This window comes from Capricornis sumatraensis, chromosome 20 (genome assembly GCF_032405125.1).
Source record: "Capricornis sumatraensis isolate serow.1 chromosome 20, serow.2, whole genome shotgun sequence".
In the NCBI taxonomy this organism is placed as follows: domain Eukaryota; kingdom Metazoa; phylum Chordata; class Mammalia; order Artiodactyla; family Bovidae; genus Capricornis; species Capricornis sumatraensis.
Genome location: NC_091088.1, coordinates 29,989,930 through 30,010,259, shown reverse-complemented (window position 1 = coordinate 30,010,259; position 20,330 = coordinate 29,989,930). Strand labels below are relative to the sequence as shown.

General features: G+C 42.9%; 1 protein-coding gene across 1 annotated transcript in view; it reads right to left on the bottom strand.

The window, feature by feature from the left end:
- Window positions 1–20,330, bottom strand: part of AMFR (autocrine motility factor receptor) — a 45,564-nt gene that overhangs the window by 5,867 nt on the left and 19,367 nt on the right. Inside the window, exons 5-11 of the mRNA XM_068991951.1 lie at window positions 18,304–18,344; window positions 18,011–18,143; window positions 16,292–16,425; window positions 15,341–15,451; window positions 9,819–10,009; window positions 7,970–8,073; window positions 1,455–1,589 (exon numbers count right to left, since the gene is read on the bottom strand). Of these exons, the coding sequence (XP_068848052.1) occupies window positions 1,455–1,589; window positions 7,970–8,073; window positions 9,819–10,009; window positions 15,341–15,451; window positions 16,292–16,425; window positions 18,011–18,143; window positions 18,304–18,344 (849 nt within the window). The remainder of the gene's footprint in view (window positions 1–1,454; window positions 1,590–7,969; window positions 8,074–9,818; window positions 10,010–15,340; window positions 15,452–16,291; window positions 16,426–18,010; window positions 18,144–18,303; window positions 18,345–20,330) is intronic.

Below are 20,330 nucleotides of genomic sequence, written 5' to 3'. Positions count from 1 at the left end.
GCTGACCTGCTGGACAACAAGTCCTTAACTCACCTCACAGTCCCACTTGCTGCCTGTGTTTCCTAGACTCCTTCCCATGGTTCCCAGAAAATGTTAGTCACTCAGTCATGTCCAACTTAATGGTCCAATGGACTACAGTCTGCCAGGCTCCTATGTCTATGGAGTTCTCCAGGCAAGAATACTGGAGTGGGTAGCCACTGCCTTCTCCAGGGGATCTTCCCAACCCAGGGACTGAACCCAGGTCTCCTGCATTGCAGGCAGATTCTTTACCATCTGAGCCACCAGGGAAGTACTGCATGGTTCCCAGAACACCTCTCAAATTAACTACTGGCATCTAAATCCTTTTCAGCGTCTGCTCCTAGAGCAACAGCCAGTTCCTACAGGTAAGGAACACAGAGCCACCTCTAATACCTCAAGCCCTTCAACTACCAATTCCAGGCTTATTCCCTCTTCAAAGATTCTCACATTTTAAGATTTTTACTAACAGATTTCCATGTTTTGGCATATCAAAACTGAGTAATTTCTTGGTATTTGATAGCCTGCATGTGGCTCAGTCACTTAGTCGTGTCTGACTCTTTGTGACCCCACGGACTATAGCCCGCCAGGCTCCTCTGGCCATGGGACTCTCTAGGTAAGAATACTGGAGTGGGTTGCTGTTTCCTCCTCCAGGGGATCTTCCTGACCCAGGGATCCAATGCACATCGCCTGCAGCGGCAGGTGGATTCTTTACCACTGAGCCACTTGGGAAGCTCTAATCACATATTCACTCCTTGGTCCTGCCGGAAAGCTTGTCTTTAAAATGTCAATACTTCTTGTACCCATCAAAGAGGTTTTATGATGGGCCAGCAGACAGGATCTTTTTTAAAAAAGTGAAAAATACAAGCCTCACACAGAGAGGAACTATACCCAGTGGAAAGCCACACTGATGTGCAAAGCCAGCTGAGGGTACTATCTCCCACAGCCAGGGTTGGCAAACCGCAGCCTATAGGACAAGTTACTCCAACAGTTTCCGTAAATAAAGTTTTGCTGGAACACAGTCATGTACATTCATTTCCATATTGTCCACGGCTACTTCAGCACTGCAGCATGGAATTAAGAAGTTACAACAGTTAATGCATGGCTTGCAAGGCCTAAAATACTTCAATCTGCTAGAAAAAGACTGCCAATCCTTGTCCAAAAGTGAACTGATACTATGACCTCCTGGGCTGGTGAGGGCAGACTGGTTTGGGATATACATCTGCATAAAAAATCAGCCAAATATTTGTGTCCTTGTCTTCAGTCAGGCCTCCTGGATGAGTCTGTTTTCAATCATAATTTGGAAAGTTAGGGAATTCACAGAAACCCTTCATCAAGTCATAAATGATACTCAGCTGTTAAGTAACTAAAATGTTAGTTTAGAAGATTAAACCTCGGTGAGGACAGAATTCACTTGTTATGCCTGAACCTCAGTTTACCTGTGTGGGAAAAGGTACTTGAATCCGTCCTTCCAGAATGTTGTCTGTTGTTATCTCAACCGAGCGCGTCAGCTGGAGGTCTTGTAGCACCAGGTGGTATGGCACCTGGGGAAACATCTCTTGAATCTGATGAGCCTGCAGGGATACAAAGAGGCCACGGACGCGGTCACTCTGCACAGTTACTCCCTGAGGTCGCGGGGTGAGGCAGGCTCTGGGCACTGAACTAGGTGACCTGCCGTGAAAACACAAGGACGGAGGCCACTGCCATGCCGCAGATCATCGTCACACGGAGGACTTCTCCAGAAGGCCAAATGGAAAACTTGGTGACGGCATCAACTCCAAACAGAAAAAGCACAGAAATACGCCCCTCAGGCAGACTGAATTAGAATATTCTAGCTTTAAAAAGTATTCATTTTATTCAATCCTAGGGTTTGGCACCAAAAAAAAGAAAAAGAAAAAAAGCTCAGTAACAGGTATACAAACATATTCTCCTTAAAGTTATATATTCCTAGAAGGAACAATAGATGAAATTCAAATGTGTTATGTGAAAAACGTTCCACTCAAAAGGCTATGTACTGTAAAACGGTGACAGTGTTAGTTGCTCAGTCGTGTCCGACTCTTTGCGACCCCACAGACTCTAGCCTGTCAGGCTCCTCTTTTTCTGGGATTCTCCAGGCAAGAATACTGGAATGGGTTGCCATTCCTTTCTCCAGGGGAATCTTCCCAACCCAGGGATCGAACCTGGGTCTCCCACATTGCAGGCAGATTCTTTACAGTCTAAGGATTCCATTTATATGACATTCCAGAATAAGCAAGATTATAAGGGTAGAAAACTTAAAGGTGGTTCCGGGAGGCTGGGGGTGGAAGCAGAAGTGATTGATTACAAAGGGGCACAATGGAATCTGAGGGGAGGGGGAATGGAGCTGCCCTGTATTTTGATTATGGTGCTGGTTACACTACTGAATGGGTCTGATAAAACTCATAGAGATGGTTACTAAAAACTCTGAACTTACTGCATGTAAGTTACACTGTGGCCAGTGGGGGTGGCGGCGGGGGTGGGGTGCGGTGCGGGTAAGATTCTAAAGAATGTGATTGCTAACACTGCTCCAGAGCTGAAGTTCTCAAACTGTGCTCTAGAAATGTCACAGAGGCCATCAGGGCTCTAGGTGGTCACATGTACAAAGGAGAGCACGCCACCACCTGTACTTTCATTTGAGCAGCTCCAGATTTTTTTCTCATGCATGTATATTTATTTTACAAATACTTATATTCAGGGTTTTATATGTGGAAAAAGTCCCAATGATCAAAAGAAAAAATGAGGAGGAAAAACAGACCTGCTTCGGGGGCACAAGAAAGTCTACTGTTGGGAGAGGACCATGTTGTCATAACTGTAGAAAGAGGGGGAATATGTCTCAATGTCAGACCGAGAGAGGAAAGACCAGGGTGAAACTTGCTTAAAGCTTTGCTTGGGTCACTGTTGGGGCAGAGAGGGCAAGACACGTGTCTAGCACAGAAGGACCTGGTGCTCTGTTGTCCTGGGATCCCTATATTGTTTCTATGAACATGAGTTGATAATCTTTCAAAACCCAGGTCAAGTCAAAGCTAACTGGGCAACAGTCCACAACAACCTGGATTATCAAATAACATTCTTCTCTATTCATAAACAGCTCCCCCTTCGTTTCCCAAATAAAGTCAGTCCAAAGCATTTCTCCCAAACTACATATTAGATCTTTATAAAAAATATATTGTGCCAGTAAATCAGTTGTGCTAAAAACAGACTATTCCAATCCACTGTGGATGGGGAGGAAGAACACCAGGACCTGTCTGTTTAGAATTCTAAATGCATCAACTCCAAGGTAGTTCTCATTCCTGGGAGGTTTATGTGCCCATGGACTCTGACTTTCTTAAGGGGGCAGGTGAGGTGATCAGCCTGAAGAGCTTCAACATCTGACTGAGCCTAAAGTACCCACGCAGAGCACCGGGGCGGTCGCATTCCCATGCCAGCTGCTCTCACGACGTTCCTCTCTCTCTCTCTGCTGATGACCTGGCTGAGTGCTTCACTGAGACAGCAGAAGCCAGCAGGAAGCCAGGTCTTTTTTCTTTAATGGTCAAAATCATATACAATCACCCATCTTAACCATTTTTAAGTGTACAGCAGTGTTAACTACACACACACTGCCGTGTGAGACATCCCCAGAGTACCTTCATCTTGGCAAAACCACAGCTCTAACACCCACTTAAGGGCAACTCCCCACTGTCCCTTCCCCAGGCAGCCATTCTTCTTCCTGTTTCTAAGAGTCTGAGTAATTGAGATATCTCATGTGAGTGGAATCACGCAGTATTTGTCTTTCTTTGTAACTAGCTGATTTCACTTAGCACAATATCCTCAAAGTTTTTTGGCTGGCTGAATCATACTCCTATTGTGTCCTATTGTGACCATTTTCATAATCCATTCATCTCTTATGGACACATAGGTTGTGTCTACCTAAATGGTTACTATGCTCCATGCCTTTAAAAAAAAAAACTGTATCTCAAAATGACATGCCTGCAGCCATGTCCATCCCTCCTCCAATCAAGGTGAATGAATGCCTCTCTCCTGGCTCTGGCGCCCAGCCCATCCTCCACCTCAAGAACTGTGCCTTCAGTTAACTTTGTTCTGTACCATCAATCTCTCCCCCTCTAGTGATCACTCCTATTTGCATACCAAGCATGCTTTAGGATCTTTTTAAAAAGACTCTTGGGTACAGAAAAGACCTAAGAGCAGGGTCTCAAAGAGATATCTGTACACCAATATTCAGAGTCCCATTACTCATGATAGCTAAAGCATGGAAGCACCTCAAGTGTACACTGACAGATGAATGGATAAGCCAAATGTGGTCTGTCCATATAAGCGGATATTTATTCAGCCTTAACAAGGAAGGAAACTCCGACACATGCTACATCACAGCTGAACCTTGAGAACATAAAGCTTAGTAAAATAAGTCAGTCACCAAAAAAAAATTTATGAGTCTGTTTAAATGAGGTCCCTAGAGTCAAATTCATAGAGAAAGAAAGGAGAATGGTGGTTGCCAGGAGCTAGGAAGGAGGGAACGGGGAGTTCCTGCTTATTGGGTTAGCGCTTCAGTTTTGCAAGATGAAGAGTTCTGGAAATGGATGGTGGTGAGAGCTGCATACAAATATGAATATACTTAACACCACTGAACTGTACACTTCAGGGTGGTTAAGTGTATGGTATGTGACACACTGGAAAAGAATGATGCTGGGAAAGATTCAGGGCATGAGGAGAAGCGGGCAACAGAGGATGAGATGGTTGGATGGCATCACTGACTCAATGGATATGAGTTTGAGCAAACTCCAGGAGATGGTGAAGAACAGGGAAGCCTGGTATGCTGCACTTCATGGGGTTGCAGAGAATCGATAAGACTGAGCAGCTGAACAACAAACAACAAAAAATAAAAAAAAAATAAAAAAGATGACCCGCGGGGAAAAGAAAAAGAATACATACTTAGCACTTGCGTCTATGTGTATGTAAACATTGTGAGAGAACACAACACAGAAAAACTGATCAAAAGTGTTATTCCGTGAGAGGAGGGAGTCTGGGCAGACGGAGGCAAGGATGGGACTGTGACTTCACCAGATACTCTCTATAGGTTTTGGTTTTGATTTTGGGGGTGTTTTTGGTCATGGCTCAAAGCATGGGGGATCTTATTTCACTGACCAGGGATGGAACCTATGCCCTCTGCAGTGGAAGCACGGAGTCTTACCACTGAACCACCAGGAAATTCCCTACAGGTTCTGAAATTTGTGGATCAATGGCCTGCTCAAAAATCTTAAAGAAAAAAAAAATCAACCAAAACTCCTCTGATGGCACACCCCTATTAAGCTACCACCTTACTTCTTTGTACCATCTTGTAACACACTGCCAGCTACTGAGTGTCCAGCTCCCACTCATTTTCCAATCCAACAATCTAGAATTCAACCCCTCAAGCCATGGAAACTGCTTGTTCCTCTCCAGCTGATAACCACCTCCACTCTGCCACACTCAAGATGCATCTCTGACTTCATCTGCTAAGAATTACCACACGCCCGACCTGCCTCTTCTCCTGGGGTTTCCTTCCTTCTCAATCGCCACCATGGCTCCTCTCTCTCTGCCAGTCCTCAGCCCTGAGCCCTCTTCCCTTCATGAGCCACCTTCTTTCCCCTGAAGAGATCCAGTCCCCTACAACTTAAAGCTCCCAAATGTCTCTCTCCAGCTGGATCTCTTTCTTGAGGTCTGCAACTGTCTACATGACATCTCTACTTAGCTGACTCACGGACACCCCAACATCCCCAGCCAAACAAAAGGCCGAGTTCCCGTCCTCCATCTGTTCCTCCCTCAGTCCTGCCCATCTCAATACCTGGTACAACTGTCTGCTCAGTTGCTTAACTGAAAACCAACACTCCCCCCGCCCCACTACCCTACATCCAAACCAAAAGCACTGTCAAGACCTATCAGTTCATTTTCAAAAAGCCTTCAATCTGCCATTTCTTTTCATCTTAATTTCCAACACCCTGGTCTAAGCCACCATCCTTTTTTGCCTGAACTATTGCAACAGCCTCCTCACTGGTCTTACTGGTTCCATTTCCGCCCCATAAATGTCATTCTCTCAGAAGTAAATTCTTTTCTGCTAACAGTCCGTCAGTCACAGTCACCTGGGGGAGAAAAAAAAAAAAAAGCCCCGAATGGCCCAGTAACACTTTCATTACAGAATCCAAACTGGACTGTGGCCTACACATCCCCACATGACCTGCTCTGCAACCTTGATTATGTCACAGTCTGAAATGTTTGGATCAATGGCCTGCTCAAAAATCTTAAAGAAAAAAAAAAAAATCAACCAAAACTCCTCTGATGGCACACCCCTATTAAGCTACCACCTTACTTCTTTGTACCATCTTGTAACACACTGCCAGCTACTGAGTGTCCAGCTCCCACTCATTTTCCAATCCAACAATCTAGAATTCAACCCCTCAAGCCATGGAAGCTGCTTGTTCCTCTCCAGCTGACTTACATGCTCCAACCACAATCACTTCCCTTAGTTTCCAGAACATTCTCACCTCACAGCCATTGCACCTTCTGTTTCCACTGTCTCCTTTCCACCCTTCCTGTCTCAGCTTAAATATCACCTCTTGAGTCTTCTCTCAATGTCTCTTCTAGAACAGTCTGTGCTCACCACTCCACATTACCTGCCCTGCAGCCTGCAAAACCCCCCATTGGCAATGACCTCGTCTGTCTGTGTTTACAGTCGGTCTCCCTCTCTCCCCCCATGAAGAAGTCACACTTCTTGAGAGCAGGACCCCTGTCCACCCTGTTGACACTCCAGGTGCGACGCAATTTGTTGACACAACACAGAGCCCATCTTGGGAACAGGCTTTCACTACACATTTGCTGACTAAATACACTAAGATAAGTTAATGGACAAACAAACGAACCAATGACTCTCTAAAGTACTGGCCAGGCCCGCCCATGTCAACCAGAGGCCCTATTCGGGCAGGAGTAACACAATTTACATTTTTAAGACTCTTGCATTTATCATCATAATGAACACTACATTTCAACAGTGGTGAATCAGTGAAGATCAGATGACAAAGCTTTAGAAAATACACAGAATCTGTATTTGGACAATATCCTTGAATGAGCCAAGAGCATGCCTCAACATCTCACGGTGTATGTGTTTGTGTATATAAACATACACACTTATGCCACAGCCGTACATGCATGTATAAGGGTGTGTGTGAATGTATACTCAGTTATTTATTTTGGGAAGGGAGGAGATGGAGTCAAAATAACACATTTGGTAGGCCTACTACAATTTTTAACAAAAATCACATTCGCTCAAGTCAGTAACTCCCCAAATACTTGTGGTGAACATTAAGGCGCCCCAAGACCAGCGAAGATCACAGGAGTGCCCCTAGTAGTGCTCAGAGAAGGTCACATTATCTGCCACATCAGTAAAATGCAGGCTCGCTTCCAAACCAGTTTTTCAATTTTTTTGCTTGGTAATTATTTAAATTGCGTTGTAAAGTTTTTACAGCATTATGTTGGTTTCTGCCATACAGCCATGCGCATCAGCCATAACTATACATACACCCTCCTCTCCTAGCCTCCTTCCGCTCCTCCCGTCCCACCCCCCCGGGTCGTCACAGAGCGCCGCACTGGGCTCCGCGTGCCGCACAGTAACTTCTCAGCAGCTCTCCACCTTGCACTTCTCAGCGTACACGTGCTGATGCTGCTTTCCCCTTTTGTCCCACTCTCTCCCTCTACATCTGTGTCTCCATTCCTTCCCTGCAAGTAAGTCAGTTTCAATTCTAGAACACAGGAATTGAAGTGGTCCCGATGAATAAGATGCCCCTGAAAACCCTGTCGTTTTGCCAGAGCAGAGTGAGACCAGCCGGGTCACACACACGGCACATGCTCTCCAGCTTCTCCTTCCCTCCTGATTAATAAGCTCCTTCTGAAAGCAGTGAGCGCTCCTTACCATTGCATTGAGCTGGGAGTTGCTTGCCTGTGTAATGCCTAGAATGTTGGTGGTGTGCATCACTTCGACTGAGAAACTCGGCAGCCAACTCGCGATCCGGGACCCTGAAACAAACAAGAATCCAGCGCAGGTTTGAGAGGCCTCCCTCCTCACGTTAGCTACCATGTGAGTATCACTACTAGCCGGGGCTTCCTTTACACCAGGCCTCTGACCAAGTGTCAATTCTCACTAAAACTCCACCTGGGTTTATTATTATTACTCCTATTTCACTCTTCTCAGGGATTTGACTCCAGTACTCCTGTTGGTCCCCAAGGCACTCAGAAGTGAGGTGACTTGTCCAAGATCCAGCATCTAGTTACGGTGGCCAGGATCTGAAGCCACACAGTCAGGTTCCAGGACACTTCACCGCTGGGCTTGCCCTCGCCCCAGCGGCCCTGGACCCACACAACACGGCGTCCCTCCCACAGCCCGCGCTGTCAGGAAGGTGCTCAGGGCTGCAAAGCTGCTACAGGAGCTGACCTTTCACTCTTTTTACACTACTCATAAACACTACTCATCGGGGGACATCATTTTCATGAAGTAGTTTCTACTTAATAATCTGGCTTAAAGACTTTCTTTTTCTCATTCAAAATGCTTCTCCAACAGCACTACAACACAGGCTGTTGGGCTAAGGGTACCAAGAAGTCTGCTGCCGCCACCATGGCCCTAAGGAAGGGGATCCTAAGCTATAAGATCATGAGTGTCGGCACTAAAACAGCCCCATGTCAAGCCACACATTTAAGAAGGACTTCCCTCTCCTTCACAAAGGAGCACTGAGGCCAACAATGTAAAACAAGCTGAAGGGCCACTCAAAAGTCTTGCCTGGACAGTTTGTGCCCAAGAAAAAACTGGATACTTATTTCATGTACTTACTAAGGAGAAATAAAGTTGCCTTTATCAATTTGGACTAGGTTTTCATTAATAATTCATAAAAAATAGCTTACATAGCCAGAACCCATGTCCAAGATCTGCTTGTCTATTTCAGAAGTCTGATGAGAAAGAGGCCTTAATTAGCGGGCACAAAGCAGCCCCTCTACACCTGCTCAGCCAGCCAGGCGGTCACCATCCCCTCTTCTCAGAGATGGACTCCGCTCCTCTGGTCCTTCCTATCAGGGATTTCAACGCATTGCCACTCCCGCTGTGCCCCACCCTTGGAAACTCAAATCAGAGACGGGAAGAGCAATCCTTCTCAACAAACAGCCTAGGGATACCTACTTTAGAGTAGAAATGTGAACTCAGCATTTAGTGGTATTGAAACTGATGAAACCAGCAATGCGCCAAGGTAATGTGAATTAAGGGATGATAAACCAGGTCCTGATACGGTGCCCATGATCGTAGAATTTTAAGTGTGGTTTTATCATGAATACAACTCTTTCCAACATTTTGGAAGGCTGAACATTCATATCTCACAGACAAAGCAAGAGGCTTCCGGCTCTGATTCTCCTCCTAGTACTCACTGGAACGACTATTTAGTGACCCCTCATTATATGCTTAAGTATTAGACCAATGCAATAAATTATTAGCAATGGTTAACTATTAAAGTGATTAAGCTCGCTCCTGCAGGCATGGCTGATTCAACTCTAACTACTTCCACCTCCCTGCACCCCCTTCCTCCCCCAATTCACATAGAATCTAGCAAAGTGCCTGGTATAGACTAACTCCTCAGTGTTATCCATACTTACTGAACACTGTCAATCCAAACTGAAATACATTATTAAACTAGCCCGTACAGGACAAGTTATAATGAAAACAGCCTTCCCTAAGAGGAGAACATCCTGCGGGGGTGTTTTAGAGGCTGAAACCAACTAACCGTCGAAGTGGAAGAAGTGATTGTGCTGGTTTAAGCGAGGTCTGCCTTCGGCTGCCGCCACAGGAACCAAATTCTCATCCAGGTTCTCTCCTGGATGGTCTTCCCGGACACGATTATTGTCAGCAATGTTGAGAGACATCCTGCATGTGGGGCAGGAGGTGTCTTGTTCTAGCCAGGAACGAAGACAGGAGCTACGGAAAAGTCCAAAATAAGATATTCTTAGCATATTTTGTGAGAATTCACCAGAAGTACTCTGAATGTATCAGTGAGTTGTAATTTTACTTTCTGTTCACCATTACCAAGATTTAAACGTCGAGAAACACTTGCTGACATTGCTTCTCGCCCTGCTTCACCCTAATGTACTTCTGGTGTATCCTGCTCTGAACATCAATTCGTTAACATACACAGTCATCTACAAGATTGAAGGTATGACCCTTTTTCAGTAAGACTTCCTCATACAGCTCACCATTTTCCTCTCCAGCTCAATTTGACTAACTTCCAATTCAACACCCTTGCCTCTCATGTCTTTGAATCCTCTATTCCAATGACCTGTTCTCTCATTCTACTTGAGCTACCCACTAACATGGTTATAATCTTGGCCTTCTCATCAAAATCGTGACTTCAAAGCTCTTATTCTCCAGCTTACTATCTCTCTGCCAGAAGAGTATATGACAGTAATGTTCCAAAATAATGAATGTGGGAATTCAACTCTATCACATTTTGAAATAATAAAGTACCTATAATTACTGTTTGTGATCATGCAACTATTAGCCAAATAAATGATATTTTTAAAAGTTCACATCCCTTTAATCAACACCCTTAAATCACACTTCTAGTTACACCAGCCTTGTGTGGGGCTCCAAAAGTATGTAAAATCCTTGCCTTCCAATAATGCTACACTTTTCATAAGCAAATCTAATTTTACTTCATACCTCCAGCTCAAATGGATCAGTGACCTAAATGTAAGGGATAAAACCATAAACCTATTAGAAAAAAAACTATCATGAATTCAGATTTGGCAATGGATTCTTAGATCTGATACTCAAACTATGAGCTACAAAAGAAAGAATGGGTAAATTGGATTTCATTCGAAATTTAAAAGGTATACATCAGAGGATATTACCAAGTGAGAAGACAAGCTACCAAATGGGAGAAAATATTTGCAAATCATACATCTGATAAGGGTTGAGTAACCAGAATACATAAAGAACTCTTACAGCTCATCAATAGAAAGAAAAACAATCGAAATAAAATAGGATAATCTGACTTCAACAGACATTCTCCAAAGAGAATGCACAAATGCACCAACAAGCATGTGAAACAATGATCAGCACCGCTGGGTAATAAAGAAATGAAATGCAAATCAAACCACAATGAGAAACCACTTTACAACCTTTAAGATGGCTATTATCTAATGTAAAATGTAAACAGGTATACTAGCTATAGAAAACAGTACGATATCTCCTCAAAAACACAGAATTATCACATGATCCAGCAACTCCACCTCTGGGTATATACCCTAAAGAACTGAAAGCAGGGTCTTGAAAAGAAATGTGTACCCCCATGTTCGAAGCAGCATTATTCATGATAGCCTGAGAAGGCAGAAACCACCTAAATGTCTGTTGACAGATGAATGGAGAAACACAATGTGATACACACACACAATGGAATATTGTTCAGCTTTAGAAAGGCAGGAAATTCTGACTTGTTACATCATGGATGAACCTTGAAGACATTCAGTTCGGTTGCTCAGTCGTGTCCGACTCTTTGCAACCCCATGAATCACAGCACGCCGGGTCTCCCTGTCCATCACCAACTCCCGGAGTCCACCCAAACTCATATGCACTGAGTTGGTGATGCCATCCAGCCATCTCATCCTCTGTCGTCCCCTTCTCCTCCTGCCCCCAATCCCTCCCAGCATCAGGGTCTTTTCCAATGAGTCATCTCTTCCCATGAGGTGGCCTAAGTATTGGGGTTTCAGCTTTAGCATCAGTCCTTCCAAAGAACACCCAGGGCTGACCTCCTTTAGAATGGACTGGTTGAATCTCCTTGCAGTCCAAGGGACTCTCAAGAGTCTTCTCCAACACCACAGTTCAAAAGCATCAATTCTTCGGCGCTCGGCCTTCTTCACAGTCCAACTCTCACATCCATACATGACCACTGGAAAAACCATAGCCTTGACTAAACAGACCTTTGTTGGCAAAGTAGTATCTCTGCTTTTTAATATGCTCTCTAGGTTGGTCATAACTTTCCTTCCAAGGAGTAAGCGTCTTTTAATTTCATGGCGGCAATCAACATCTGCAGTGATTTTGGGGCCCCAAAAAATAGTCTGACACTGTTTCCACTGCTTCCCCATCTATTTCCCATGAAGTGATAGGACCAGATGTCATAATCTTAGTTTTCTGAATGTTGAGCTCTAAGCCAACTTTTTCACTCTCCACTTTCACTTTCATCAAGAGGCTTTTTAGTTCCTCTTCACTTTCTGCCATTAAGTGAAAAAAGCCAGACATAAAAATATTGTACGATGTGCTATTGTGTGATAGCTGACAGAAAATAGAAAGGTAGTTGCCAAGGACTGAGGAGAAGGGGAGACTATGGAGTTACTGTTTAATGGGTATAGAGTTTCAGTCTGGGAAGATGAAAATGTTCTGGAGATGGATTGTGGTAAAGGTTGCCCAACAACGTGAATGTACTCAATGTCACTGAACTGGTACACTTAAAAATGCTTAAATGGTAAAATTTATGTTATGTAAACATTTTCGAGGGTTTCCCTGGTGGCTCAGATGATGAAGTATCTGCCTGAAATGCAAGAGACCTGGGTTCAATCCCTAGGTCAGGAAGATCCCTGGAGAAGGGAATGGCCACCCACTCCAGGATTCTTATCTGGAGAATTTCACAGACAGAGGAGCCTAGTGGGCTACAATCCATGAGGTCACAAAGAGTTGGACACAACTGAGCAACTAACACTTTCACTTCATACATATTTTACCACAACAAAAACATCACATTTGAGAACTACCATTAAAAAAAAAACCCACCATAATGAGATACCACTTCCTACCAACTAAAATAGCTATAAGAGGAAATAACAGAAAACATTAAGTATTGTTAAGGATCTGAAGAAACTGGAACCCTCATACATTGCTGATAGGATGTAAAATGGTGCAGCTGCTGTGGGAAAATCTGGTCGTTCTTCAAGGAGGTAAACATAGAATTACCCTATGACTCAGCAGTTTCACTCCTAAATATATACTGAAAAGAATTAAAAACAGGTACTCGAACAGATATAGATATCTGTTCACAAATGTTTATATTAATAGCAGCATTATTTGGAATAGCTAAAAAGTGGAAGAATGGAGGGTCCATCAATGGATGAATGAATAAACAGATGGTTCAATTATTATAAAAATGTTTAACTCAGTCATGAAAAGGAATGACGGTACTGAAATAGGCTACACCTTGGATGACTTTGAAATTTTTACGCTTAGTAAAAGAAGGCAGTCACAAGAAGTCACATATTGCATGATTCCTTTCATAAGGACTTTCCAGAAAAGGCAAACCCACAGAGACAGGGAGCGGATTACTGGCTAGGTAATGTGGAGAGGAAGGAATGGGGAGTGACTTTCTGTAACGGATATGGGGGTTATTCTGGGGTGATGAGCAAGTTTTGAACTTACAGAAGAGTGGTGGCTGACCACACTGTGAGTGCAGTAAACACCACTGAACTGTATACTCTAGGATGGCTGATTGTATGCTATATGAATTTTGCCTCAATTAAAAAAAGTAAATCCTAAAATTAATCTAATTAAATGCTTGAAAGCATTTCTTCTGGAGTGAAATATACTCTTTTGAGTTATTCTTCCAAACTTTCTCCAAGCTCCTTAGGAACTATCTGAAAGTTTTTGAGAAATTCGTGTGTCTCTGGTCTTCCAACCTCATCAATCAGCACCATCATGCATCCAGCCGCTCAGCTGCAAAACTAGAAGAATCCTCGACACCTTACGTTCCCCACTCTCTCACAGCCAGCCTGCACCATGCGCCTCCTGCTCCTCCTCACGACTGTCCACCCGCCTCCTGCTCCTCTTCCACTGCTCTAGCCCACACGCCTCTTGGCGCCCAGCCGAACCCCAGCAGCCCTTACTAACTGGCCTCCCTGACCTTTCCCAGCTGCATATCTGATCCCAAACCCCTACTTTAAAACCTTCCATGGCCCTCAGTTCCCTGCAAGGTGACTCAAGTGTGCGTCTTCTGCCTCAGCAAACACCACTCCCCACTCTGACATTCTGAGCTCCTGCCACACGGGTTCTCTTTCATTCCTTGGATACTCCCTTTTGCTTTTTTAGTAATGTTCCCTCTATCTCAAAGGCTCCTCCACCTGATCCCTTCTTCTGATGCCTTCACGCCTACTCATTGTCAAGAGTCACCTTCTCCAGGTGTCAGATTCCTTTGTTACAAGCTCTCAAGGATCACATTCTTTTTCTTTAGAGCACCTGTCTCAATTTATCCTTACATGCTCATAAATACTCCTGCTTAATCATGTCTATCTCCTCCATGAGGCTGAACACCTTGTGAAACAAAGACCACCTCTGGCATTTTAACATTATTTTCCGGAAGCCAACTCAGCAGCCAGCACATTAAAAAAAAAAAAATCAATAAATTTGTTGAGCTATTGATACTCCAGCTCCAAAATCTTTCTAACACTAAAAAGGAGAAGAAAAACTATTTGGGAATACAAATAAAGAAAGGAAGATTAAAGCTGTAAAGATTATAACTTTCTCAATATGCAAGATTGACCATACATACAAAAGGTCAAGAGATACCTCAAGGTCTATCAACATGAAAAACATCCCATCTACTAACAGAATAATTTAGGATTTAGGTTGAACAGACACAGTCCATATGAGAGCTCTAAAAATGAACAACATTAGGAGGTGAGGACTGCAACAGCGAGAGACAAGGGCTTGCAGGGGACAGGAGAGCCTGTACTGCACACAGACCTGGTCCAGCTGTGGAGGTTCTGTAATCCCTGATGACACAGTCACAGTTCCGGGCTGCTCACTGTCTCTGGTCTGATCCCCATCCCATCACACTGCCCTGGTGTGTGTTTCTATGTTGCTTCTGGGCATGCGCGAAATGCACAAATAAATATTCTCACCCCAATAAGGGGGGGGAAAGGGAATAAGCTATTGGAAAGCGAGGATTCCTCCACCCCTTTGTTTTAAGTCTTAGGGGCCTATGTGTTATACCTCAGAGCTTACACAGACAAGGAATGTGAAGACAGCTAACACATCCAGAAATTGAGATGGCAAACTGAGTGGGGAACAATCCTGCCGTGTAGGGAAGAGGCTGAGAGGTAAGGCAGACACTCCCAGGTCCCCACCCCGCTCAGTACCAGCACCGTGGCCAGTCTGGGGGAATGCGCCCACTCTTCAGCTAAGCTTGGTCTTAAGCCCCGGCACAAGAAGCATCCTCGTGGCCTGGACAGAACACGAGTCCCATGTGGCCCCCTGCAAAGCTCCTACTTGTGGAAAAGATGTCCACAGGGCAGTTTCCTCGCAGCCTGCATGGAGTCCCAGCAGATGGCGCAGTCATCGTTATTGACAGCCAGCTCCTCTGGAGTTGCCACTGCAAACCTGTAAGGAAAAAACCGAAAACCATCACAGAGCGCCCCTGGCAGGGATCTCTGTCAATCCCACAAACACTGAGCATCACTTGCACCACAGATTTCACCTTTCCATCAGCACAGACGAATCATGTTCAACATGAAATCTCCACCCACAAAAACCATGACAACCACGCTCTCTCCAGAGGTCATCAAAGAGCAAGAAACCCATACACAGAAACCGACTGTGTCGTGACGTAATGGCCCTCGTTGATGACGGCATGAGCGGACATTTCTGGGTAGACGAGAGGAGTTAAGACACCTCAGAGAGCCAAACTGCTCCCCTGCACACAAAAAGGATGGCTGTTAATCTCACACCTTTCAGGCTGGGTTTAGTCTCAGGATGCCAAGTGAACACCTCAGTGAGGTTAAGAGTGTGAGAGACAGAATGTGTGTTTGTGTGTGTGGATGTAAGCATGCATGTGTAAGGAATAAAAAGGGCAGAAGCCCAAGGAGACTTCCATTTAAAAAGAATGATGATAAAAATAACGATGTAATAAAAGAACCTAATATTTACCCAGTACTGTTCTAAGTATATTATGTTCATTATCCCACTGAATCCACCCAACATTCCAGGAAGAAGGTATTGTTATTATCCCTAGGCTTAAGCAACCCAGGCACAGGGAGCTAAGTAAATTGTCCAGAATCACACAGTAACTAAGCAGGCTTCACATCTAGGCAGTCTGACTCCCGAGCCTGCACTCTTCACCATTCCATTAACAGCTGAAAAAAGCAGGGATATAACCCAGGATCTGTTATTATTAAAGATCTCAAACGTGTCAACATGCGCAGCGTCAACCTGCTGACTCACCTGGCTTCCATGTTCCCGACCACTCGCAAGTAGTTCTTGTGCCGGCGGATGCGACGCTGTACTTCATGAAACAGGTAACGCAGCTGCATGAAGATGACCAAGCTGGCCATGGACAACCAGATGTTGCCAAACAACTTGATGAGAGGGAGAGAGAGTAAAATGCACAATGAAGGTCAACGCGAACTGGCCAGCGCTAAGGGCGAGGCCAGCAACGGAAGGTCTGCGTCGTGGGTAAAGGTGAGCAGGAGCAGCCACTGGCGAAGCGAAAGCGCACACTTCTCTCACGACTCTCAACACTGCCCATGCTCTTCATTCCACCCACAGCCACCTGTTCTGAGGAGCTCACCAGAAAGTCTAAAGCTTTATGCCAAATGATGTGCATTCATGCAATTATAAACCAGAAAATCAGGAAACAGACCAAACGCCCAGCAAGGGAACAGTTATACTGTGAACTCACATAGTGTAATATTATATACTCATTACATGTATCATAAAGTATAATTATATCCTATTATATTGTATATATAACATTTTGAAGATTAATAAAATGGGTAAATAATATTTTAAGTGAAAAGAGGAAAAAAGTACTTCAAAAAAACTAATATATGACCAAAAAATTATATGAAGATGTGAAGAGGCAAATAACTGAATAAAATCTAAATACTCTTATTATGGGAGCAGGGTGTTCAACAGCTAGGGGTAGAGAATCGAAGGAAGGAAAGTGGTCAAAAGGTACAAACTTTCAGTTATAAGATAAAAACTTAGTGGGGAGGTAACATACGACATGATAACTATAGTCATAACAGTGCTGTATAATGTATTTCAATTAAATCATCATACTTCTGTCGTGGAATTTTTATCTTAAAGATATTAAAATGATTTAGAAGAAATGTTGCTAGCATAGGAAGGTGCACAGAATACAACAGCTACAAAAACCTAAGCTATATGCCCAATACATGACGAACATATGGCTGTGAATAAAGAAAGAAGCAGTAACCACACAAAAAAGTCAACACTTAACTTTGGACATTTGTTGGTGGGGGGGGGCTTTTTTTTTAAGTACGTTTTCAAAGTCGTTTTTTAAAAGTACACTTAGAAATGTGCTATGTTCAACTCCCAAATTTTTAAATGCTACTTTGACTGGCTTACTATATAAACAAATTGCCCATCAAATATGTTGATTCTCACCATTCTGAGATCACTGAAGTGCTAACCAGGGAAGCAGGTTTTCAACATGGTGATTTCTTGCACACCAAAGTAAAATGCAAACAATGAAGTAGGAGAAATTAAGAATAAAGACTTTGCTTTTAATTACAAAGATGGAACATTTATGCATCCATGAAGCAGCTAACACTGTGGGAGTCCCCTTTACCACCTACAAAGTAGCTGCTAAATATCAGAAGCCACAGAATCTATGAGGAGAGGAATTCTCTTAATACCAAGCTAAAAGAATTATCTACTGACTTTGTCAGCAGAGTGAGTTAAGTCTCCTGGGAGGACAGCAAGCACCTCTTGAGCTGGGCATCAAAGCTGTTCCACACTGTTTTACACCCATTGGCCAGGAAGGAAAAAAAAGGGGAGGGGCACAGTTGCATCATTTTCATAGTCTTTTAAGTGGGTCATCCACAAATGTTTCACTTATTAAACTCTGTACTAAACAGAGTTCCTGATTCTAAAAACCTTAGCTCTCTCTGTAGGAGTTCCCTCTGGGAAACTTACCAACATGTGAATATGGTGCATGAGGTCCAAGGACAAGAGAGTGAGCTCCATGACGAAATCTGTGTAATAGACATACGTCCCCTTTCCTTCCCATGTCCCTTCATGGTTGAGGTCCCAGAGGTGAATTACGTATCTGCCATGAACAGAGAAGAATCGTGTTAATGATTTACTGTCGCAATTGAATTTGTTTTAAATAGGATAGACTCATGTTTTTACAAATTTTTTACATGTTATATTTTAAAATCAACTGTAGGAGTAGACTTCCATCACCTCCCTCCCAAATTTCTACTCACCGTAAAATCACATGAGCAGTCCTCACTGTCACAAGAAGAGACTATTTTAAAAAAGAGAGATTTTTTTTTCCTTTTAGTAAAGTTTAGGATTGCTCAGACCAAATTAACTTTTGCAAAATGATAAAAGACAAACATTTCTCAGTTCAATTAAAAAGCAGGTTGTTCAATGGCTGTGGGGGTGAGGGGGACTTGGAGGATGGCAGTCACAAGCTACCAGTTATAAGGTAAATAAATACGGGGGAGGTAACGTATAACATGACTACAGGCAATAGTGCTGTGTCGTATACTTCAAAGTTGTGAACAGAGGACATCCTAAAAAGTTTTATCACAGGGAAAAAAACATTGTGGGAGTATTAAGAGGATACTTATTGTGGTAATAATCACTTCACAAATTATTATCATCATTATGTTGTACACCTTAAACTTATACAGACTGTATATCTCATTAAAACTGAAAGAAAAGAAAGCAAGTTACCAACCATTTTAGTTCATGTGCTTCATATTTGCATGGAATATTCTCATGACCTAGAAACTCAACTTTTATTGAGCCTTTTCCTGTTTACAGGTGACAACCAACTACACCTGTCCAGCTCCTGGGGATGCCTTCCACAGTCTTGAGGTCACTGAGTTTGACAATCACTTCTATTTTGTACAGCACTGAATCATCGTAACTGATAACCTGAAGAGGCTGTCTGAATACCTGGTGACCATTTACCCAAGGTGAGGTTTAGACCCTGCTATCCTAGACATCTACGAGTCCCTGCCTGCTGCATAATGCTTTCTGCACCCTGTTCACTGACACAGAAGAAAACCGAATGCAGGAAATCAATAACAAAATAAGACCTTCATGGTATTTTGCATTATAGAAACTGATGCTAAGAAAAGTTTCCTCTTAATCTAGAATTAAACATAAACATTCTTAGAGATTAGAAAACTTTCATTTACAAATAGAAAATATTTTGCACAGAAGAAAAACACTATAAAAACATGATTTAGTTCAAAATATCAAACCTATAAGATGGTATTTTATCTTAAGAACTTAATGAGCTAAAATAAAAATATGTACCATGACCCAATAGATCTATTTTAAGTATCTTTATTTTTAGGTATAGCTTTTTTAAAGTTTGGCCTAGTAGTAATTAAAAGCTCAAGAAACAAAGAAGGAAAACAATGTACTTACACTACATTATACTCCAAAATGAACACTATTAAGCAAAATAAATTTTAATCCTATTCTAACAAATTTCCTATTAGCAGTTTAAACTTACAGTTTTGATATTAGCCATCTATTAATAGTGATACTAGATATCTATTATTTCATTCTTTCATTAATAGCAATTATGGACAAGATAAAAGTGTTTTTCCTTTGGCCTGAAAAAAAAAGTAAATATAGCCACTGAAAAGAAAGAACATACAAAAAATCTGATTTCCATTGAACAGAAATTGGTATTTTCAGAAAGGTTTTTAAAAGTACATTTTAAATATATATGTATATCTCAGATTATTCTCTGAAAATAATTAATACAGTTTCCATATTTATTGTATTATTTTGTAAAATCTTAATTTATGGCCTATCTAAACTAACCAATTACAGGTGGTAGTTAAGTCACTAAGCTAAGTCCAACTCTTTGCAACCCCCTGGACTGTAGCAGATCAGGCTCCTCTGTCCATAGGATTTCCCAGGCAGGATTACTGGAGTGAGTTGCCATTTCCTACTCCAAACCAATTACAGGGTATTTCCCTATTGGTACCAAGCACTGCTTCTTAAGGAGAAAACCTTTCCCACTTTGAAGTCATAGACCTTGGATTATGCTAATTTTACTACTTTGGAACTTTTAGCAGTTTAGCTTCCATGCCATTTTTCCATTCATAAACAGGCATGTAAGGTATTTACAACAATCCCCAGTGTACAGTAAGCACTATGTATAACTGCTGGCAAAAATAATTACAGCTGACCCTTGGGCAACAGAGGAGTGCCTAATTTATCGTCAGCCCTCCATATCCAATTCCTCTGCATCTGTGGATTC